Below are 24,659 nucleotides of genomic sequence, written 5' to 3' on the forward strand. Positions count from 1 at the left end.
TGTCCTGTGAATTGCTCCTACTGGGAACTTGGCTACTTATGGAGAGTCTAATCCCTAGGATTTTGTTCCTGTTCTTCTCTCCTTTTCTTACAATTTATGCAATAGTAGAGTCTTGGGAAATACGTGATTTTGGTCTTAAAGACTAACTTGATACAGTACTGTAAAGATCTCATAAAAGTGTGTATAATTTTTTGATGTTACATACCAGATTTAGTCAAAGTCTGTTAGTATATTTAATTCTAGGCCCTGTTTCAAGTAGGCTTGGAGTAGCAGTGTGGCACAGAAAGAGAAATGGAGTGGGAGTTTGGGGAAATGTTATTTAATGTTGGTTCTATTCATTGACCATATTTATTTACTCTTTGTGAGGACTTCTTTGGTTTTCATTCTTAGAGCAAATAAATGGGTTTGGCCCACATGACTGTTAGGAGTCCTTCTGGCTCAAAAGTATATAATTCTCGAGTGCTCCACCAGAAAATAAGTTTAGAGGTTAGGTGATAAAATACTATTATATAAAATATATAATAAAAATTCATAATTCTAGCTGGCAATCCTTTATTCCTTCAGGCTGAAAGTACTTACAACTTCACATATAGGAAATACAAATGATATAGAAACTAAATAGCAGAGACACAAGCACTAAAAAGCATTAACCAAAACTTGTTTATGGTAAATACTACCTTTATTTAAAAAAGTTATACATGCTAGAAAAAAGCATAAATGATACATGTAAACAACTGTTTACCAAATACTTAGTTCTTTTCCTTGTAAAGGTGCAAATGATCTTTAAATGTAAACACAAAGTTGCCAAACATTTTTGTAGTTGGGAGGGAGGAGAAGGTTATTCCTTTTGGTTGTGGTTAAAGTCTTATTCAAAGAATTTCCTGCAAAATACACTGAAAAAAATTGCTCTATGAACACAATGATAAAACTTTGACCACTGAAATTTGTATCATTTTTTTCCTTAAAAATTTTAACTTTTCACCAGAAAGTGCAATTTGAGAGAAGTAGTTAACAGTGGCTTTATAGAATGAAGATAATGATATATAGTTTGTATAAAAGAACCAAGGTTTTATTAATAAAATGCCTCAGTTTTACTCATTAGCATGTACTATTACACGAACTGAAGAATTCATTCTCTTGGAGGCTGTGATTATAGGTCAGCCTCAGCTTCAGCAGGCCTGAGCGTCAACTGTAAATTGCGTAACAGTATTCACTGCTGGGGAGAAGACGTTTCTCCCTGCTGGTCCTTAGTAGCAATAAGGAAACAAGAAGGAAAGTTGTTTCAGTCAGTAATATTTTTGAGCAAAAAGTCTTGCAGAGTAGCACATGATTCTATCAGAGGATTCTCAACAGCATATAAGAATTGTATAGTGTTTTTACAGAGGCACTGAGCAGAGCTCTGGAGCTACCAGAAATTCTATGAAAATACCATCTTGAAAAAAGACTTTAAATATAGTGGAAAACAAGTTCGTATGGAAGGAAACAAGATGCAAACTTCCACTGATGAAAACTTTAGTGTCTGAGTCCTGGTTTTATCTATCCAATATTCCTTCTGAGTTGTACTATTTAAAATGAGTGTTTCCTTTCTGTTTGTTTAATATTTTCAAGTCTTCTGGTGCTTAGTGCAAGGATGATGGCCAAATAATACAGTTTGCATCCCTATCTTTGTCACTGGTGGTCCTTGTAAGTAGTGGAGCCATGTGGATGGAGTGCCTGGTGATAACAACTAGATCGTGTACAGCCCTTCTCCCCTTATTAGTATTTTCAAACTTAGTATCTTAGAAATTAACTTTTGCTGCTTGGGAGTTTTTTACGTTTTTTTCCTATCCTTTTTTTCCTTTTTTAGTGGGAGGAAGGTTAAATCCGAAGCAAAACAGGATGAAACAACAACAAAACCCAACAACAACAAAAAAACCTATGATAAATTAAAACCAAAAATAAATATTCTGCACAGAATTGAAAATTTTTGTGCAAAGGTGGCATCTTGCAGTTGAAGTACTTTCACTGTATTTATATTTCCATATGTTGAGGCACCGGCAAAGAATAAAATTTGTTCTAATGTTTTCTTGAGCTGTACAAAGCTCCAAAGTCAAAGCTCTTCAGAATACAGAGGAGCGTATACGACTGTCTTCTGGATGTTCACCATATATGGGATTCACAATGTGTCATTTTAATAACTCCTACACCACCCCCCAGCCGACGGTAATTCATCCCGCCATATAACCTGCAAAGAAAAATAAAATCAGATTTCAAAGTGGAAAAAACAGTTTCTTCTATAACTTAGATGTAAATAAAACACGTTTTCTATCACAACTAATATTTTTATTCTTTTAAAAGTTTATGTGTTTATTTTGACACAGTGGAAGAGAGAGCATGAGCAGGGGAGGGAGGGGCAGAGAGTGAGGAGAGAGAGGAGAATCCCAAGCGGGCTCCACACTGAGCCCAACACAGGGCTTGGTCTCATGAACTTGTGATCTCGTGACCCGAGCCGAAATTAAGAGTTGGACGCTTAACCAACAGAGACACCCAGGCGCCCTGCACAACTAATTTCACTTCATACATCTCTTCCAAAGATTAGGAGCTGGAATTGAACACTGGCAAGTAGCAGAATTATTTAAGACACTGGCTGAAAAGGTCTCACTTATAGGATACTGTTTTAAGAATAAGAGCATCGTATCCACATTTCGCATCATGACTTTAAAACTTTACACCTAAACTGATTTCGAACAATTACATAGAATCATATATTCTACATTTTTGTGTCTAATTTTGACCATGGCTATATGATTTTCCTACCCACACTTCCCTCTGCCTAAACAGCAACTATTTTTATCCTTTTGTCTTCTATGTCTTCTTACAAGCCTCCTCTTTTATGGAACAAACCTGGATAGGAGTGAATAAGGTCAGCATCGAGTTTGTGAACAAGACCATCTTCAAAAGTACAGATTTCCATGGAAAAGAGGATTAGATCCTTACAGCTGTAAGGTAAAACTGGTTTTAAGTCTGAGACAAAAATAGAGATCGTAATCTCTCAAAAGATGGTTCTTAAGAATTTCCTAAATATTACTTGGTCATATGTTACTAATTCTATTTAGTGATAGTTACTGAGAAACAGGTCATTACATAGGATCATAGTGATTAAGCAGTCAGAAGAAAATTTGGCTATCTTCTCAAATTTCCACTAAAAAAGGAAGCGGAGTGTGTAAGAAAATATGCCACAAGGGGGGAGGGGGCTCCTATTCATAAAAACCTCCTGCTATCTCTCCCTTACCTCTACTGGGTTTTGCTAAAATGTTTACCTTTGCAGTGAGGCCTGCTAGGCTATATTTTAAGGTGGAAACTCCTCCTTGGACACTCCCACCCCCTTTGCTAGTCACCATAGAGCTTCTACCCCCTGATATGTTACTTCCAGTCTCAGAGAAGTTTGTTTGGGGTGCCTGGGTGGCTCAGTCAGTTGAGCAATGAACTTTGGCTCAGGTCGTTATCTCATGGTTCGTTGAGTTCGAGCCCTGCTTCGGATCCTCTGTCCCCCTCTCTCTCTGCCCCTCCTCCACTTGCACTCTTTCTCAAAAATAAATAAACATTAAAAAAAAAAAAAAGAAGTTTGTTTTGTTCACTGTTGTATCCCAGGGTCTAGAACACTCACTCAGTAATACTATCTTTACTTAATGAACCAAGATTGTGAAATGTGATGCAGAAGCCCAAAGTGCTACAAAATCTGACTTTTAGTCTGACTTCAGTATTGTGACCAAGTCTTACAGAGACATGAGAGAAGCAGAATCCAAAGCTTGTCATTTAAATATCTGTAAAAGTCTGGCTTTCCCAGACATGAAGACTATAAAAAGATCTCAGTACATTCATTAACTGAACCTTCTAGAATGACGAAAAGATCTGGGTGGGTAGTTACAGGCTCAAATTTACAGAATGTCTACTTAGAATGCAGCAGGAATGGACTATGAGACAGACCCTTTTGGAATAAGGACTACAAAGATCTCAGCTTATCTTTCATGTTCATGAAAAAGATCTTTCAGAATGTCTGCTGCCTCACATCCCAGGCCAGACTGGGATCTGTGGTTCCCTTAAATGTATTTAGGCAAATAAGCCAAATTTATTGAGAAAGAAAACCCATGTTGCTTGGAAGGTAAAACTGTTTTCTTAGAAGGCTAATATTTGGAATTAAGTATAGACAGGAGGTACATCCAACCTATAGTATTAACATTTTGTATTAAGTTTGAGAATTAACTATATATTTGACATTTTAAGTTCTTATAATATTTAAGCAACTCTGGTATATTAAGGCATCTATCAGATTAGTTTTGTGAATCGAGTATAAAACGTGTGATTGAGTAAAGATCTGGACTTATGATTTTGTTTTAAAATTTAAGAGAATTTTGGGGCGCCTGGGTGGCTCAGTCGGTTGAGCGTCCGACTTCGGCTCAGGTCACGATCTCACGGTTCGTGGGTTCGAGCCCCGTGTCAGGCTCTGGGCTGATGGCTCAGAGCCTTGGAGCCTGCTTCCGATTCTGTGTCTCCCTCTCTCTCTGCCCCTCCCCCATTCATGCTCTGTCTCTCTCTGCCTCAAAAATAAATAAACATTAAAAAAAATTTAAGAGAATTTTGCTAAATTTGTAAACATTTTTGAAAAAATAAATGCATGAGTTATCTGATTTATGTGAATTTATAAGAAGTACTTAGGAAAGATTTGTTAAGACTGTTAAGACAAGGATTTAAAAGTAAAGTTAATCCTATATAGTTTAACATAGTTAAATCTTTTAAAAAAAATTTTTTTTACACTTATTCATTTTTGAGAGAGACAGAGCGTAAGTGGGGGAGGGGCAGAGAGAGAGGGAGACACAGAATCTGAAGCAGGCTCCAGGCTCCCAGCTATCAGCACAGAGCCTGACGTGGGGCTCGAACTCACAAACTGCGAGATCATGACCTGAGCCAAAGTCGGATGCACAACCAACTGAGCCACCCAGGCGCCCCAACATAGTTAAATCTCTTCAATAAAATGTAACTCCTCCCTAAAAGTGACTGTTAAAATTTAATAGACTTTAAAATAGAATAATAATATATTTAAAAAGATTTTAATTAATTTTTAAAATTTATTTACTTATTTTGAGAGAGAGAGAGAGAGAGAGAGAGAGGGAGAATCCCAAGCAGGCTCCATGCCAATGCAGGGCTCGATCCCATGACCATGAGATCATGACCCAAGCCGAAATCAAGAGTTGGTCACTTAACCGACTGAGTCATCCAGATGCCCCCACTTGCCATTTGCAACAACATGGATGGAATTGGAGAATATTATGCTAAGTGAAATCAGTCAGAGAAAGACAGATACCATGTTTTCACTCATATGTGGAACTTGAGAAACTTAACAGAAGACCATGGGGGAAGGGAAGGGGAAAAATAGTTTCAAACAGAGAGGGATGCAAACTGTATGACACTCTTCAATACAGAGAACTGAGGGTAGATGGGGGTCAGGGGGTGGGGAGAGGGGAAAATGGGTGATGGGCATTGAGGAAAGCACTTGTTGGGATGAGCACTGGGTGTTGTATGTTAGCAATGAATCACGGGAATCTACCCCCAAAACCAAGAGCACACTGTATACACTGTATGTTAGCCAACTTGACAATAAATTATATTAAAACAAAATGAAAGTAGGGGCGCCTGGGTTGCTCAGTTGGTTAAAGCGACCGATTGTGGCTCAGGTCATGATCTCGCAGTTTGTGAGTTTGAGCCCCGCGTCGGGCTCTGTGCTGACAGCTCAGAGCCTGGAGTCTGCTTCGGATTCTGTGTCTCCCCCTCTCTCTACCCCTCCCCTGCTCACGCTCTGTGTCTTTCCATCTCTCAATAATAAATAAACGTTAAAAAAATTAAAAAAAAAAGATTTTAAAAGCTTAAACAATCAGCTTAAAAATGAAATAAACTATAATTTTTTAAAAGTAACTGCAATTTGTTTTTCCTGGGTATAAAGCTACCTACAAGAACACCAAAACATTGTGACAGATTAGGAGTGAAAGATCTAAGTTCCAATTTTAACTCTGTCGCTAACTTGTTCATTTCATTTCTCAGTGCCTCACTTTCCTCAGCTGCACACGATGAAGCTAGAGAGGAGACTTTTTTTCTGTGTTTGCCATCTCTATTATAAAACTGGACAGTTACTAAAGAGAAGATTTTGTAAGATGTCAGCCACTTTCGAGCAATGAAGTCAAAATAAGCCATCAAATAGGGGTAACTTGGAGCTCTCTTCCTAGTACCACAAAAGCACTTCTCAATGTACTGACCAGCCCGATTCTGATGGTCACGGGCAACCTTATGCTCATGATTTTCCAGTCAGCAGTGAGGTGATCTGCAATGTAGCTTAAACGTTACCTCCATGTATTTGCATCAGGATCAAAAACTTCAATGGTCTTCAAGTACGTTGTGCCATCGAAGCCTCCTACAGCCATGAGCTGCCCATTCACCACTGCCAGGCCAACCTGTAGGACCAAAACATAGTGGCTGCTGAAGAAGCCAGAGAATCACTGGGAAAATTTACACTAGTTTCTACATAAATCTTTACTAAAAGATATTTTTTAAGGCCTTATATTATGGCTTACTTGAATACAGAGAAAAAAGTAATGGCAAAAATCTACTACATTGTTGGAACAATAAAATTATATATTCAATTAAAGTATTTACACAGAGTCAAAAACAGATTTTTTTTAAATTTTAGAAAAGCATCACTGGGAGTAGGAACCTCCAAAAGGCTCTCACTTTTCTGGTATCTGTCTGTTCTAATCCACTACCTAAATTGCCACTAAAATTCTGTTTAAAATACCCATGCTGTCACTCTCCTCTAAAAACGAAGCCTCTCTACCGCCTAAGTTTAAAGTCCTTATTATGTTGTTCGGGCCCTCCAGAAACCCATAAGAACCCATTCTAGCCTCACCTCCTTATGTGCCCTATGTTGTAATAATACTGATTTAACTGCTGGTCCCAGAAAATACCACACGTTTTCACACCTCCATACTTTTTTTTTTTTTAAGATTTTTTTCTTCTTTTTTTAATTTAAATTTTAGTTGGTTTACATATTGGTTTCAGAAGTAGAATTCAGTGATTCATCACTTCCATACAACACCCAGTGCTCATCACAACAGGTGCCCTCCTTAATACCCATCACCCATCTAGCCCATTTCTCACCCACCTCCCTCCATCAACCCTGTTTGTTTTTTTTTTTAATTTCATTGTCTTTAAAGTATTTTCTTTTTTTAAACAAATATAATTTATTGTCAAATTGGCTAACATACAGTGTGTAAAGTGTGCTTTTGGGTTTTGGGGTAGATTCCCGTGGTTCACCGCTTACCTATACGACACCCAGTGCTCATCCCAACAAGTGCCCTCCTCAATGCCCATCACCCACTTTCCCTTCTCCCCCACCCCCTCATCCACCCTCAGTTTGTTCTCTGTATTTAAGAGTCTCTTATGGTTTGCCTCCCTCCCTCTCTGTTTGTAACTATTTTTTTCCCCTTCCCTTCCCTCATGGTCTTCTGTTAAGTTTCTCAAGATCCACATATGCACACCTCCATACTTTTGCACATTGTTCCTTGGCTGGTGTTTTCTCTCCCTCTTTTAGAGAATCTTTTTCTTCTTTTATGGCCTAGTTTACATGCGACTTTCTCTGGTAAGTCTCTTCACTGCCCTAAACACATTAAGCATATTCTCCCATGTTTTCCTATAATGCACGTGCTGTTACTATAATTTTTTTAATAGTTAGCTGTAAACATCTCAAGTTCCTTCACTAAATTGGGAGCTCCTTGATGAGTCGTCACACTCATTTTTGCTTTCCTAGCACACGGTAAGCACTTAATAAATATTTGCTAAAAACTGGTACAGCCACTCTGGAAAACAGTATGGAGGTTCCTCAAGAAATTAAAAATAGAACTATCCTACAACCCAGCAATTACACTCTTAGGTATTTATCCAAGGGATACAGGTGTGCTGTTTTGAAGGGACACATGCACCCCCATGTTTATAGCAGCACTGTCAACAATAACCAAAGTATGGAAAGAGCCCAAATGTCCATCGATGGATGAATGGATAAAGAAAATGTGGTATGTATATACAATGGAATATTACGTGGCAATCAAAAAGAATGAAATCTTGCCATTTGCAACTACATGGATGGAACTACAGGGTATTATGCTAAGTGAAATTAGTCAGTCAGAGAAAGACAAAAATCATAAGATTTCACTCATATGAGGACTTTAAGACACATAACAGATGAACATAAGGGAAGGGAAGCAAAAATAATATAAAAACAGGGAGGGGGACAAAACATAAGAGAGTCTTAAATATAGAGAACAAATAGAGCGTTGCTGGAGGGGTTGTGAGAGGGGGGATGGGCTAAAAGGGTAAGGGGCATTAAGGAATCTACTCCTGAAATCATTGTTGCATTATATGCTAACTTGGATGTAAATTTAAACAAATAAACAAATAAATAAATCTTTGCTAAATCATCAGAATGTAGCAGTGAGAACAATAGGAGTGTGACTAAGAAGCTGTTAGCCACCAGTAATAAAGAGCCACAGGCATGGGAATGCTTTGACCTGCCGATGCGTACCAGTGGTATTCCCTGATTTGTGCGAACCAGAATTTACTCCCTTCTATCCTCACATCATGGACTCTTTAACTACTGCTGGCTTTTCCCACTTGTTGTCCGACATCGATGGACTCTTGACACAATCAGTGGTTTATGGATTACAGTTCCCTCTGAAGCAAACGTCCTAGGATGGATGAATTCTGTACTTCACCCTGAAAGTCTCGTGTAGTCACAGGTCATCCATGGTCTAGAACTTGACATAGGTCAGCCTGACCAGGTCTAGACTACAGATGGGATAGACTCAAACCTATTTGTGGGGACTGGTGGTGGGGCCAGGTATGTTTCTGCCTCAACATTTGAATTGGTGTGCCAACTACTTAGAATATTACCTAGAAACTAGTTAGAAATTAGTTAGGAATATTTAGCTCTAATTGAGAGGGATGAATATGGATGAAGTTAGATAAGGTAGTGGATAAGATAGGGCAATGTCTTTTAGGAAAACAACTGATGAAAGATAAATCACAATGAATAATTCTATCATTAAAGATATAATTGACTGAGATATTTAACCACCGGAGATAACAGCAATTAAGAGAAATTACTTTTTTTTTCCAGTACAAAAGCAGCAGGGGTTGTTTTGCCTAAATAGTGCACCTCCTTACTGTCCCGGTATTTTACAGATCAGAGCTCTCCCACACAACCGTCTCTTGGTGCTTTTTCCCCAAGTTTTCAGTAGCGAGGCACTTACTCCACTACGGCGGGATGTCATAGCCACCACTGGAGACCACTGGTTAGTTCTGGGGTTGTATCTCTCAGCGCTGCTAAGCTCTGTAGTATCATCTCTACCTCCTACGGCATAGATCATGTCCTGATACACTGCACAGCCTAGGTGTTTCCTCCGGGTCCCCATAGGGGCTATGGTGTGCCATCTGTTTTCCTGAGGATTGTAGCGTTCCACTGTAGGGGGAAAAGTAGTAAGTGACCATTCAACCATTTCTTCTCACCTCTAGTTTTCCTCATAGCCATTAAAATTTTGTGATAACACATATTTTTGATACACAATCTGATTTTTGCTTCTGAGACGGACTTGTGTATCTTTCCACAATACCAATATAATCTCATCAGGGACGGGCTTGGTTTGGGTATGGTATGGTGGAAAGGTGCCTCAGTTCTAGTTCTGACAATATGACTCATGGCCTCACCTTATCCTTTTTTTTTTTAAGTAGTTTTCATGCCTAGCACGGAGCCCAACTTGGGGCCTGAACTCATGACCCGAGCTGAGATCAAGAGCCGGACGGACACCTAACTGACTGAGCCACCCAGGCGCCCCCACCTTATCTTTAAATGAGGAGACCGGACTGTAAGACCTGTAGGCACCATTCCATACTACTAATTTATTGTCATGATCAGACAGCTTCTGTGCTCTCGTACCCCTTTGCCTGTATTCTTACTGCACTATAAGCAGAAGACAAGATAAGTGACAATGAATCTGATGCGGGTGCCACACTAACAATATCCTTGGGCAAAAATATCCATTATCTCTAAAGAGAGAGGACTAACACATAAACCAGCTTACAGGTGTAAGTTTTTATTTATTCTTAGATTATAATACAGGTTTGTTTGTTTTGGTTTTTAAGGAGAGATGGTTGGGGGTGGGGCAGGGAAATAATCCTATTGGGAAAACAGTTCTTTTATTCATTGTAAATTCCAAAGCTTGCAAAGAGAAAGGAGAAAGAAATATTTGGGGAATACAGTAGAACACTATGGCTGCAGAAGGAGCCGAGGAAGAGCTGACAGTTGTACTCTTTTAGGGGGCAAATAATTTTCAATTATTTAAATAAATATATTATTATATAAATTATTTAAATTTTGTAATTTATATTTGTAATTTAAAATTATAGGATCACCTGGATTTTTATACTTTTTTGTAGGGTGACTCTCCTGAGGAATATGCTGCTTTGGGGGAACCACATTGACCTTGGAAGGGACTCACCTGTGTTGAGTGGAGATGTCCCATCAGAGCCACCTACGGCATATAAGAACCCTCCTAACACAGCCACAGCCACGCCTAGTCTTCTGGTGCTCATAGAAGCCACTCGAGTCCATTTGTTTTCCTTTGGATCATACCTGCAGTGAGGGAGAAACCAAAGACTGCACGCCTGTTTTGATTAAGTGAGGACTTTTTCATAAGATGTGAAACCATGCTGAAGATATGTTGGATACATGCTATGGTCACATGCACAGTGAGAGTCTAACATAATTTACTTGGTTATTAGGAAGAGAAATCTTAGAGTTTGTGCCTGTGTCTGTTATTCAGCTGTTTCCTATACTCTGCCTTGTGATGCTAGGGCTAGAACTCTGAAAAGAGCATTTCTCCTCAGCCAAGCTGGCTCTCTGTTAGATTGTGCTGAGAGGAAGGACCAGACGCTGGAAGTCCAGGGCAGGAGAAGGGACAGGCTCCTTTCTGTGTGTTTGCCAACCCTGTCAGCCTTGTCTCAGCAAAGGCCCTTTCGCTCTGATGGAACCAGGGAATTGCAGCTTCTAGCCTTTTCCTGGCATTTCTAAAACTAGCCTTGTTGTGCCTCTTGGAGGTCTTAGTCATGGCTCTGTGAGGCACCTCCTCTGAGCTCCTGAGGTAAGAGTACCACAGCTGTGTAAGTCACCCCCAAACTTAGGGATTCAAAACTAATTTTATTAACTCTCCTGTTTCCATGAGTCAGGAATTTGGGAAGGGCCTCACAGGGAAGTTCTGGCTCAGGTGTCTGGCTGCTCTCAGGCTGGGGCTGAGGCTGGAAGGGCAGAATGCTAACGCAGCTAGGGGCTGGCCAGGCATCTCTCCAAGTAGCCTCAGGGTCTCTCCACGCTGGCTCATCTGGGCTTCCACTCAGCATGGCAACCTCAAGCAGCTCAAGGCCTCAAAGGTGCCCCAAGAGATCCAAGTGAAAGATGTATCACCTTTTATGACCTAGCCCCAGGAGTCAAATACTGCCACTGTTGGGGTTCTTGCAAGGCGACCCAGAATCAAGGGAGGAAACATAAATCCCACCTCTCAGTAAGAAGAGTGTCAAAGTCAAATTATACGAAGAGCATGTGAAATGGCAGGTATTGTAACCATCTTTGGAAAATACAATCTTCCAAAAATAGCCAGCAAGAGAACCCTTCATGGAGAAGGGTCACAGCTTTCAGAGCACCAGCTCCCTGGGTGCCGGTGGTTCTGGCTCTGTGGGATCTGTCCTCTAGGCTTCTAGGCTCCCGTAACTCTGATCTCTCTCCTTTGCATTCCCAGATCTGGGTTCCTACAGCTACTTTGGTGTCTTCTTTTCACTTCTTTCAGCCCTTCAATATCTGCTGGCCAATTTTTGAACATTCCTTGTCGTCAAATAACTGATATAACTTCGGTTTTCCTCAGTGGGTCCTGATTGATAAATTACTAGTGTTCAGAAGTAAATATGATAAAAATCGGAATAGTGCTGACATTTTATTACATGGGTAGGAAATTCTGTTAGTATATTTAAGTACTGTATAGCAAACTATATCAATATTGCAGGAAATATAAAATAAAATAAAGGGTACTAAAAATAGACCTCGCTCTTAAGAAGCAAGAGAGGGAGATGGAGCATGTTCTCAAAGGAGAAACCTCCAAACAGATTCTGAGAATGTGGTAACTAATACAGATGAAAGAAGCAGAAATATAAATGCTGGAGAATGCAGGCCCTGGAGAAAGGTTATGGTTAGTTAGTGAAGGTTTCCTGGAGTTCATGCACTTTGAATACAGTTTATGGTTCATCACTTTTGGAAAATTCTCAGCCAAAAATTCTGTCTCCAAATATTGCTTCTGCTATTATCTCTCTTTTTCTGGGACTGCAGTTACATGTATGTTAGACTGTGTCCCATGAGTGTCTGGGACACATGAGAGTCTGTTCTTTCCATGCTGTTTTCTCTGTTCTTCCTTTGTTTCGGTATTTTCTATTAATCTGTCTTTGAGTTCATTAACTCGGTCTTCTGCTGTGTCTATTTCTACTGTGTCTACTTCATCTTATTTCATTGAGTTCTTAATTTTAGAGATTGTATTTTTCAGTTGTAGAACACATATTATTTTTAGATTCCAATTCTATATTTAAATTCTCCAACCTTTTACCCAGTTTTAATCTTATCCTCTATTTTATTTAATGTATTTATTATACTTAAAGTTTTTTTCTGTTAACTCTAAATGTGGATCACTTCAATGTCTGCTTCTATTTTTTTTTCTCTCAGCTATTGGCCATATTTTTCTGTTTCTTCAGATGTTTCATAATTTTTTGTCGCATGCTGCACATTATAAAGGAATGGAATCCTAGAAGGTGAAATTGGTATTACCCCCTCATTCCCACACCGCCTACAGTGGATTCACTCTTCCCTGTATTAGGCAGGTAGGGAGAAATATTGATTGCCTCAGTCCAATCAGGAATTGAGCTTTTGCTAGACTCTGTCCCCCTCTATTTTCAAATGTCTCAAGGATGAAAGCTGTCATGTATTTGTTGTAAGCCCCTCCCCACAGCAGGGCTTTATCTTCTAAGCACTGGAAGGTTGCATGAGATTTCACTCACCCTGGTTCCCTCGAGACTGAGCTATCCTAGCATTCAGAAAACATCTCATGGGGAAAAACAGCAGTATGTTTAGAATTGTCCTAGATTCTAATCTGTCATGTCAACCTGCATGACTGTTAAAAGTTCTACTGATATACCTCTCTTCCAGGAGAATCCTTTGGCCTAAGACAAGTGCAATATTCAACCCTTCACACTTGGCAAATGCCCCCAGGGAAGAAAATAGCTGATGATCTCAGCTCACATAAATGGGCTTCCTCTTCAGTAGAATTTTAGTTCATCTAGTCCTTGTTACTTTCACATGTCTCTGATGTTTAAAAAAACCCAAACGTATATATACATATATATATATGTATATATATGTATGTATATATATGTGTGTATACACACACACACACATATATATATATTTAAGTTTATTTATTCATTTTGAGAGAGAGCAAGTGAGTGAGAGAGTGTGAGCGGGAGAGGGGCAAACAGAGAGGGAGAGAATCCCAAGCAGGCTCTGCGCTGACAACACGAAGCCTGATGTGGGGCTTGAACTCACGAACTGTGAGATCACAACCTGAGCTGAAATCAAGAGTTGGACTCCTAACCAACTGAGCCACACAGGAGCCCCTAAAAAGGTATATTTGTGCTCTCATTTTCCCCTAGTTGTTGCAGTGGGAGTGATGGCTGTCACTACTTACTGCATTCTACTTGGAAGCTGAAGTCTTTGCATAATTCTTAAAACTTGTTATTGTAAAATAAAACATCGATTTAGAAAGCCACATGAAACAAATGTATAGTTTAATGAGATATTACAAGGAAAGCCCACTACCCAGGTCAAGAAAAATAAGTTTGCCTGCCACACTGGAAGCCCTTTGGATGTATCCCTTTCCAAACTCAATACCTTCCTCCACACAAGAGAACCATTATCCTGACTTTTACAGTAATCACTTCCTTGTATTTCTTTACAGTTTTTACCACCCAAGTGTGCATCCCTAGACACTTACTCTTGTTCACTGTAGTTTTTTTAAAGTCTCTTTTTACCTACAGGTTTTTCCTCCATAGCCCTTCTCCCCCCCCCCCCCCCCCCACACAATTCATCCTTTAGAACCTGGGGTATTCAACCTGCAATTTCTCCCACAACATGGATTTGATTGACTGGACATTCATACTGCAGTTCAATGCACTGGTCTGTCCTCTGTATGTTCTGCAAATTGGCAGAACTTCTGGATTCAGAAGTTTGATCAGACCACATTTGGTCCCTTTGGCAAAACTACGGAAGGTGGTATGTTAGCAGCTGTTAATTGTTAACACCTAGGTCTATTTATTTACTGAGTGTTACAAAATGGTGATATTCAATCATTTATGTTCCCTCATTTGGATATTTTTATAAAGAAACAATCCTCTTATCTACTATTTTGTACCCAATTCATATGTGATACAGTTCATATAAGAAGGGTTGGATATAGGCATGCTTCTTTCACTTTGTTTACTAGTACTCAAGATGATAAATTAATTCCCTGTGATTTCTAAAGGCAACTAAGTAGAGTTTAAAAAAATGTCAGTAGGAACTCATAGATTTAAATATATTTATTGGATTTTAATCAATCATAATTACTGTCTCTTGAAGTTTAAACTGTCCCATCTTTGGTCAAGTGGGAACACCTTCAAGTTTGTTCTTGACTCTCTTTGACATCTCCTAGTCTTTGATAGATGGCTTGTATTCTGGTATGACACGCTGGTCTGGGCTTATTTGTACATTTCCTGTCCTAAATCTGGAAACAGACATTTCTCCAAGAAGCCCTGGTTTCTTTTAGGGAAATGGAACTTCAAGACCCAGTCCAGGAATAGAGACGTTCACTGCCACTAGTTGGTCATTATTTCTAGGCCTCTTCAATTGACAGAGCTAGAATATAATTATTTGTAAATGAGGAATTTAATTCAAATTGAAATTTAGGCTACAAGGTCTTTTATTTAACTTCTATTTTACATTCATATTCTTCCACATCAAGAACTCTAATTTTCAAGAAACTGGAGAGGATAGAATCAGAATAACACATACCCATTTTCTTTATTCCACATATACATTGCAGTCTCAGAATAGCAATACTATCACTTCAACGTCCCTGAGAAGAATTACAATTCTTTTTGCATATCTCTTCCCATTCTCCTCCCACTTTTGAAAATACTTGTACCACCTCTGTACTAACTGAGCATACAGCCAGTGCAAGCTACTCTCTCTTTGCACCCTTTATTCAGAGTTCCTGGATTCTCTGTATGTTTCATGCTCACCCTCTATCAAGGTCTCTAGCAATTTTGTCTGAAGTTCTGTGGTAGATTCCTCAGTAAGGACTCATGGGAACAGTGTTCCCTAACTTCTTACATATTAACAGTTTGTGGCCTTCATACTTCAGTTTCTCTGGGCATAAAATCCTTAGCTTACATTTTCTTTGATTAGCCTAAATATGTTATTCCATTTTCTTCTAGCATAAAATATTGCTTTCAAAAAGTCTGATGGTAAATCTAAATTTCTTTCCCTTATAAGTAATATCTACTTTTTTGTTGATGATTAAAGAATTTATCTCCTTTTTCTTCAAGGTCCAATAATTTTATTAGAATAGGTACTGATGTTGATTGTTCTGGGTCAGTATTCAGAAGATACATTGCAACCTTTCAATAAACAATTTCCACTTTTTTTCTTAGAACAGATTTGAATTATAGTTCTTAGCATCTGTTCCATTCTCTTGCTTTGGTTTGCTTCCTCATGGTCTCCTATTATTTGCATACTGGACTTTTACCTGTCTTCAATACTTATTGCTCTCTCCCAAAACCTTTTATTTCCTTTATTTTTTTATTTTAAAACATTTCCTCTTTCACCTTCTATTTATCTTCTGGGATTACTTGTTTTATTTCTAGTTTAGTCTTCATTCTGAAGTGATTTTTCCTTTAATTTCTAATATTTTTCTGAGTTTTGCCATTTCATTTTTGGGTTTTTCTAACTCTGACTTATGTAGTATTTTCATATCTTGCATCATTTTCCTAATGTCATTAAGCACATTGTGAAATAGTTGCTTTCAGTTTTGATCTGTTCTGTGGGTGTGTCTTTCTGCTGTGCTTTTATTGTCTGTAGAGATGTTATTCTGCTGCTTATTCTCTCTCCATATATTAACTCTGTATTGGATCTAACCTCAATGCTTTGCTATTGTTCATTTTTACATGAAATGAGTTGTCTTGAGGAGCGTTCATGATAATTTTTCTAACTTCACGGAGCTTTTTCTAGTTTTTTCCTATAGTGTTAAAAAAGTAGAGTGGTCGGGGCGCCTGGGTGGCGCAGTCGGTTAAGCGTCTGACTTCAGCCAGGTCACGATCTCACGGTCCGTGAGTTCGAGCCCCGCGTCGGGCTCTGGGCTGATGGCTCAGAGCCTGGAGCCTGTTTCCGATTCTGTGTCTCCCTCTCTCTCTGCCCCTCGCCTGTTCATGCTCTGTCTCTCTCTGTCCCAAAAATAATAAATAAACGTTGAAAAAAAAATTAAAAAAAAAAAAAAGTAGAGTGGTTTGCTTCCTGAGATTTATTGGTTTTATTCACTGGTCCTCCTTTTCATCTTGGTCTTCTCTTCCCATTGGATAATAACTCTGTCCTGCTCAATTTTGATCCTGCAGCCAGAAGTGTGGGAACTGTTCTGGAAGGTCATCCTGCTGGTCAGTTCTGAGGGTTCCTAGGGACTAGATGGCTCTAGGGCAGCTGGTTCTCAACTGCAGTGGCTTTGCACCACTCCTCTCCCCATCCAGGGACATTTGGCAATGTCTAGAGACTTCTGGTTGTCACAACCAGGTGTATGCCACTGGCAATTAGTGGGAAGAGGCCAAGGATGCTATTAAACATGTGACAGTGCACAGGACAGCCCCCCACAACAAAGAATTATCTGGTGCAAAATGGCAATAGTGCTGAGGTTGAACAACTCTTTTCTAAGTCATTCAGATCTTATTATAGGTCGCTTGCACTTACTCTATATTAGGAGTGAGCAAAAACCCTTCTTAGTCTCAGCTGTTGGTCCTAAATTTTCCTCTCACACTTCCTAATAAATATATATTGTCTATTTTGGGGTTCTTCTGTTCTTATATATGTCATACTTCGATTGCTTTTCTGTATTTTCTCCTGCACAGACACTGATATCATGTAGGTCTTGTGGCTTTTGGTACTTTGCCTTTGCCCACTGGTGTTTTGGTGTTTATGGGGATACTCTCTCCCCTAGTTCTATTTTCAATGTTGCCCATAGGGCTTTTTAAAAGCTGTGGCAAAATATACATTAAATTTGCCACTGTAATCATTTTTAAGTGTACAGTTCAGTAGTGTTAAGTACATTCACCCTGTCATCCAACCAAGTTCCATAATTTGTTCCTAGGTTTGTAGCTTCGCTATCTATTGCTCTGTTCTTATGTGGGAATTTAGAGAGATTACTTGTTGCTATCTTCCCAGAATCCTCTTGCAAAGAGTTTCGAAAGTGGAGAAATAAGTTTCTTCACAGAAAAATAATTTTAAAAATGGCTTTCAAGAGTTACCTGCAACTTTATCTCTATTTAAGGCAGAGTTAAACTCTTCAACTTGAACATGGTAACCCAACCAGTAAATGTTATTTGAAATATTCTGAAGAGTCATGAAGCATTTCCTTTTAAGAAGTGAGAATGAAATAGGGTATGTTCTTAACAATAATCATAACACACAAGCCTCCAAAATCCAATCTCTAGGGTAGAGTGACAAAAAGCTGATGGAGCAAGAAATTAAGAACAGAATCTATTTCACTAAAATTAACTGATTTGTAAAAGTATAAATCAAACTTTGGCAGCCAACCCAGATTTTCCTAAATAGACTTCAAGAATTAATGAGAATCCATATACTTTGGGGTATTTGTAAGATGCGCTAGACAGAGTATTATTATTTTAATCATTGTTTTGGAGGAAGTCTGGGCAAAGTCACTAAATACACTTCAAGTACTGGGGAAAGAGAACAGATTGTAGAAGCGGTACACTTGGTATCATATATAGAAGGTAATTTAAAATATGATTCCAACTCTTCACTGTTAGGTTTAAGCACTATAACAGTTTGGAAATTGGGTTATATCTTTCATCTTCCTACACTTAAGATCAACTGAAAACTTTTCCCCTAAAGCCCATGGGATATCCACTGAATAGTGGATCCCCTGGTGTCCTAAGCTGTTTCTTAGGTCTTAAGAGCCCTTTATATTCTTTTTAAAAAATGAAAAGGATTTAAAGAAATCACCTCTCAACAATGTTGAGGCAGGACACGCCATCCTGGCCCCCCACAGCATAGAGAAAGCCTCCGAGCACCGCCACACCAACACTCGTCCTGCACGTGCTTGTGGGAGCCACATCGCTGCTCCATTGGTTTGTTTTGGGGTCATACCTGCAGAGAAAACATTAAGAGCAGAGTTTGTACTATACAAAGAAAGTCTGGCTATATCTACACAATCTATGTTCTTTCCTCTAAATATGGACTGATTAATAACTAAAGCATATGTAATGCTAATTTATGTTTTAGTTTTTAAACTTAATTTTTATTTAAACAAGTTAGATATGAATATGTTTTCTTTTAAAACTTTTTTCAGGAGAGAGAGGGAAGATGGCGGCGTAGGAGGATGCTGGGCTCACCGCGCGTCCTGCTGATCACTTAGATTCCACCTACACCTGCCTAAATAACCCAGAAAACCACCAGAGGATTAGCAGAACAGAGTCGCCAGAGCCAAGCGCAGAGGAGAGGCCCACGGAAGAGGGTAGGAAGGGCGGCGAGGTGGTGCGCGCTCCACGGACTGGCGGGAGGGAGCCGGGGCGGAGGGGCGGCTCGCCAGCCAAGCAGAGCCCCCAAGTCTGGCTTGCAAAAAGCGGAGGGGCCTGATGGACTGTGTTTTGACAGCAAGCGCGACTTAGCGTCTAGGAGGTCATAAGTTAACAGCTCTGCTCAGAAAGCGGGAAGGCTGGAGGACAAAGGGAAGGAGAGCTGCTGAGCCCCCAGACGACAGAGCTCAGTTTGATGGGGAACAAAGGCGCTCGCCAGCACCATCTCCCCCGCCCATCCCCCAGCCAAAATCCCAAAGAGAACCAGTTCCTGCCAGGGAACTTGCTCGCTCCGCTCCGGCGCAAACACCCAACTCTGCGCTTCTGCGGAGCCAAACCTCCGGCAGCGGATGTGACTCCCTCCTGCTGCCACAGGGCCCCTCCTGAAGTGGATCACCTAAGGAGAAGCAAGCTAAGCCTGCCCCTCCTGCCCCTGTGCACCTTGCCTACCCACCCCAGCTAAGACGCCAGATCCCCAGCATCACAAGCCTGGCAGTGTGCAAGTAGCCCAGACAGGCCACCCCACCCCACAGTGAATCCCGCCCCTAGGAGAGGGGAAGAGAAGGCACGCACCAGTCTGACTGTGGCCCCAGCGGTGGGCTGGGGGCAGACATCAGGTCTGACTGCGGCTCCGCCCACCAACTCCAGTTATACACCACAGCACAGGGGAAGTGCCCTGCAGGTCCTCACCACGCCAGGGACTATCCAAAATGACCAAGCGGAAGAATTCCCCTCAGAAGAATCTCCAGGAAATAACAACAGCTAATGAGCTGATCAAAAAGGATTTAAATAATATAACAGAAAGTGAATTTAGAATAATAGTCATAAAATTAATCGCTGGGCTTGAAAACAGTATAGCTGACAGCAGAGAATCTCTTGCTACAGAGATCAAGGGACTAAGGAACAGTCACGAGGTGCTGAAAAACGCTTTAAACGAAATGCATAACAAAACGGAAACCACCACGGCTCGGATTGAAGAGGCAGAGGAGAGAATAGGTGAACTAGAAGATAAAGTTATGGAAAAAGAGGAAGCTGAGAAAAAGAGAGATAAAAAAATCCAGGAGTATGAGGGGAAAATTAGAGAACTAAGTGATACACTAAAAAGAAATAATATACGCATAATTGGTATCCCAGAGGAGGAAGAGAGAGGGAAAGGTGCTGAAGGGGTTCTTGAAGAAATAATAGCTGAGAACTTCCCTGAAGTGGGGAAGGAAAAAGGCATTGAAATCCAAGAGGCACAGAGAACTCCCTTCAGACGTAACTTGAATCGATCTTCTGCACGACATATCATAGTGAAACTGGCAAAATACAAGGATAAAGAGAAAATTCTGAAAGCAGCAAGGGGTAAACGTGCCCTCACATATAAAGGGAGACCTATAAGACTCGTGACTGATCTCTCTTTTGAAACTTGGCAGGCCAGAAAGAATTGGCACGAGATTTTCAGTGTGCTAGACAGAAAAAATATGCAGCCGAGAATCCTTTATCCAGCAAGTCTGTCATTTAGAATAGAAGGAGAGATAAAGGTCTTCCCAAACAAACAAAAACTGAAGGAATTTGTCACCACTAAACCAGCCCTACAAGAGATCCTAAGGGGGACCCTGTGAGACAAAGTACCAGAGACATCACTACAAGCATAAAACATACAGACATCACAATGACTCTAAACCCATATCTTTCTATAATAACACTGAATGTAAATGGATTAAATGCGCCAACCAAAAGACATAGGGTATCAGAATGGATAAAAAAAACAAGACCCATCTATTTGCTGTCTACAAGAGACTCATTTTAGACCTGAGGACACCTTTAGATTGAGAGTGAGGGGATGGAGAACTACTTATCATGCTACTGGAAGCCAAAAGAAAGCTGGAGTAGCCATACTTCTATCAGACAAACTAGACTTTAAATTAAAGGCTGTAACAAGAGATGAAGAAGGACATTATATAATAGTGACAGGGTCTATCCATCAGGAAGAGCTAACAATTATAAATGTCTATGCGCCGAATACCGGAGCGCCCAAATATAGAAAACAATTACTCATAAACATAAGCAACCTTATTGATAAGAATGTGGTAATTGCAGGGGACTTTAACACCCCACTTACAGAAATGGATAGATCATCTAGACACACGGTCAGTAAAGAAACAAGGGCCCTGAATGAGACATTGGATCAGATGGACTTGACAGATCTATTTAGAACTCTGCATCCCAAAGCAACAGAATATACTTTCTTCTCGAGTGCACATGGAACATTCTCCAAGATAGATCATATACTGGGTCACAAAACAGCCCTTCATAAGTTTACAAGAATTGAAATCATACCATGCATACTTTCAGACCACAATGCTATGAAGCTTGAAATCAACCACAGAAAAAAGTCTGGAAAACCTCCAAAAGCATGGAGGTTAAAGAACACCCTACTAACGAATGAGTGGGTCAACCAGGCAATTAGAGAAGAAATTAAAAAATATATGGAAACAAACGAAAATGAAAATACAACAATCCAAACGCTTTGGGACGCAGCGAAGGCAGTCCTGAGAGGAAAATACATTGCAATCCAGGCCTATCTCAAGAAACAAGAAAAATCCCAAATACAAAATCTAACAGCACACCTAAAGGAAATAGAAGCAGAACAGCAAAGGCAGCCTAAACCCAGCAGAAGAAGAGAAATAATAAAGATCAGAGCAGAAATAAACAATATAGATTCTAAAAAAACTGTAGAGCAGATCAACGAAACCAAGACTTGGTTTTTTGAAAAAATAAACAAAATTGACAAACCTCTAGCCAGGCTTCTCAAAAAGAAACGGGAGATGACCCAAATAGATAAAATCATGAATGAAAATGGAATTATTACAACCAATCCCTCAGAGATACAAACAATTATCAGGGAATACTATGAAAAATTATATGGCAACAAATTGGACAACCTGGAAGAAATGGACAAATTCCTGAACACCCACACTCTTCCAAAACTCAATCAGGAGGAAATAGAAAGCTTGAACAGACCCATCACCAGCGAAGAAATTGAATCGGTTATCAAAAATCCCCAACAAATAAGAGTCCAGGACCAGATGGCTTCCCAGGGGAGTTCTACCAGACGTTTAAAGCAGAGATAATACCTATCCTTCTCAAGCTATTCCAAGAAATAGAAAGGGAAGGAAAACTTCCAGACTCATTCTATGAAGCCAGTATTACTTTGATTCCTAAACCAGACAGAGACCCAGTAAAAAAAGAGAACTACAGGCCAATATCCCTGATGAATATGGATGCCAAAATTCTCAATAAGATACTAGCAAATCGAATTCAACGGCATATAAAAAGAATTATTCACCATGATCAAGTGGGATTCATTCCTGGGATGCAGGGCTGGTTCAACATTCGCAAATCAATCAACGTGATACATCACATTAACAAAAAAAAAGAGAAAAACCATATGATCCTGTCAATCGATGCAGAAAAGGCCTTTGACAAAATCCAGCACCCTTTCTTAGTAAAAACCCTTGAGAAAGTCGGGATAGAAGGAACATACTTAAAGATCATAAAAGCCATTTATGAAAAGCCCACAGCTAACATCATCCTCAACGGGGAAAAACTGAGAGCTTTTTCCCTGAGATCAGGAACACGACAGGGATGCCCACTGTCACCGCTGTTGTTTAACATAGTGCTGGAAGTTCTAGCATCAGCAATCAGACAACAAAAGGAAATCAAAGGCATCAAAATTGGCAAAGATGAAGTCAAGCTTTCGCTTTTTGCAGATGACATGATATTATACATGGAAAATCCGATAGACTCCACCAAAAGTCTGCTAGAACTGATACATGAATTCAGCAAAGTTGCAGGATACAAAATCAATGTACAGAAATCAGTTGCATTCTTATACACTAACAATGAAGCAACAGAAAGACAAATAAAGAAACTGATCCCATTCACAATTGCACCAAGAAGCATAAAATACCTAGGAATAAATCTAACCAAAGATGTAAAGGATCTGTATGCTGAAAACTATAGAAAGCTTATGAAGGTAATTGAAAAAGATTTAAAGAAATGGAAAGACATTCCCTGCTCATGGATTGGAAGAATAAATATTGTCAAAATGTCAATACTACCCAAAGCTATCTACACATTCAATGCAATCCCAATCAAAATTGCACCAGCATTCTTCTCGAAACTAGAACAAGCAATCCTAAAATTCATATGGAACCACAAAAGGCCCCGAATAGCCAAAGTAATTTTGAAGAAGAAGACCAAAGCGGGAGGCATCACAATCCCAGACTTTAGCCTCTACTACAAAGCTGTCATCATCAAGACAGCATGGTATTGGCACAAAAACAGACACATAGACCAATGGAATAGAATAGAAACCCCAGAACTAGACCCACAAACGTATGGCCAACTCATCTTTGACAAAGCAGGAAAGAACATCCAATGGAAAAAAGACAGTCTCTTTAACAAATGGTGCTGGGAGAACTGGACAGCAACATGCAGAAGGTTGAAACTAGACCACTTTCTCACACCATTCACTAAAATAAACTCAAAATGGATAAAGGACCTGAATGTGAGACAGGAAACCATCAAAACCCTAGAGGAGAAAGCAGGAAAAGACCTCTCTGACCTCAGCCGTAGCAATCTCTAACTCGACACATCCCCAAAGGCAAGGGAATTAAAAGCAAAAGTGAATTACTGGGACCTTATGAAGATAAAAAGCTTCTGCACAGCAAAGGAAACAACCAACAAAACTAAAAGGCAACCAACGGAATGGGAAAAGATATTTGCAAATGACATATCGGACAAAGGGCTAGTGTCCAAAATCTATAAAGAGCTCACCAAACTCCACACCCGAAAAGCAAATAACCCAGTGAAGAAATGGGCAGAAAACATGAATAGACACTTCTCTAAAGAAGACATCCGGATGGCCAACAGGCACATGAAAAGATGTTCAGCGTCGCTCCTTATCAGGGAAATACAAATCAAAACCACACTCAGATATCACCTCACGCCAGTCAGAGTGGCCAAAATGAACAAATCAGGAGACTATAGATGCTGGAGAGGATGTGGAGAAACGGGAACCCTCTTGCACTGTTGGTGGGAATGCAAATTGGTGCAGCCGCTCTGGAAAGCAGTGTGGAGGTTCCTCAGAAAATTAAAAATAGACCTACCCTATGACCCAGCAATAGCACTGCTAGGAATTTATCCAAGGGACACAGGAGTACTGATGCATAGGGGCACTTGTACCCCAATGTTCATAGCAGCACTCTCAACAATAGCCAAATTATGGAAAGAGCCTAAATGTCCATCAACGGATGAATGGATAAAGAAATTGTGGTTTATATACACTATGGAATACTACGTGGCAATGAGAAAAAATGAAATATGGCCTTTTGTAGCAACGTGGATGGAACTGGAGAGTGTGATGCTAAGTGAAATAAGCCATACAGAGAGGGACAGATACCATACGGTTTCACTCTTATGTGGATCCTGAGAAACTTAACAGGAACCCATGGGGGAGGGGAAGGAAAAAAAAAAAAAAAGAGGTTAGAGTGGGAGAGAGCCAAAGCATAAGAGACTGTTGAGAACTGAGAGCAAACTGAGGGTTGATGGGGGGTGGGAGGGAGGAGAGGGTGGGTGATGGGTATTGAGGAGGGCACCTTTTGGGA

At 39.9% G+C, this 24,659-nt stretch overlaps 1 protein-coding gene across 1 annotated transcript in view; it reads right to left on the reverse strand.

The window, feature by feature from the left end:
* Positions 1-660: 660 nt before the first annotated feature.
* KLHL20 (kelch like family member 20) overlaps positions 661-24,659 on the reverse strand; it is a 74,910-nt gene continuing 50,911 nt past the window's right edge. The window contains exons 8-12 of the mRNA XM_040446758.1: positions 18,434-18,577; positions 10,578-10,711; positions 9,333-9,541; positions 6,376-6,482; positions 661-2,224 (exon numbers count right to left, since the gene is read on the reverse strand). Coding sequence (XP_040302692.1) covers positions 2,140-2,224; positions 6,376-6,482; positions 9,333-9,541; positions 10,578-10,711; positions 18,434-18,577 — 679 coding nt within the window. The 3' untranslated portion in view covers positions 661-2,139. The remainder of the gene's footprint in view (positions 2,225-6,375; positions 6,483-9,332; positions 9,542-10,577; positions 10,712-18,433; positions 18,578-24,659) is intronic.

This window comes from Herpailurus yagouaroundi, unplaced genomic scaffold (genome assembly GCF_014898765.1).
Source record: "Herpailurus yagouaroundi ecotype Mexico unplaced genomic scaffold, PumYag 195, whole genome shotgun sequence".
In the NCBI taxonomy this organism is placed as follows: domain Eukaryota; kingdom Metazoa; phylum Chordata; class Mammalia; order Carnivora; family Felidae; genus Herpailurus; species Herpailurus yagouaroundi.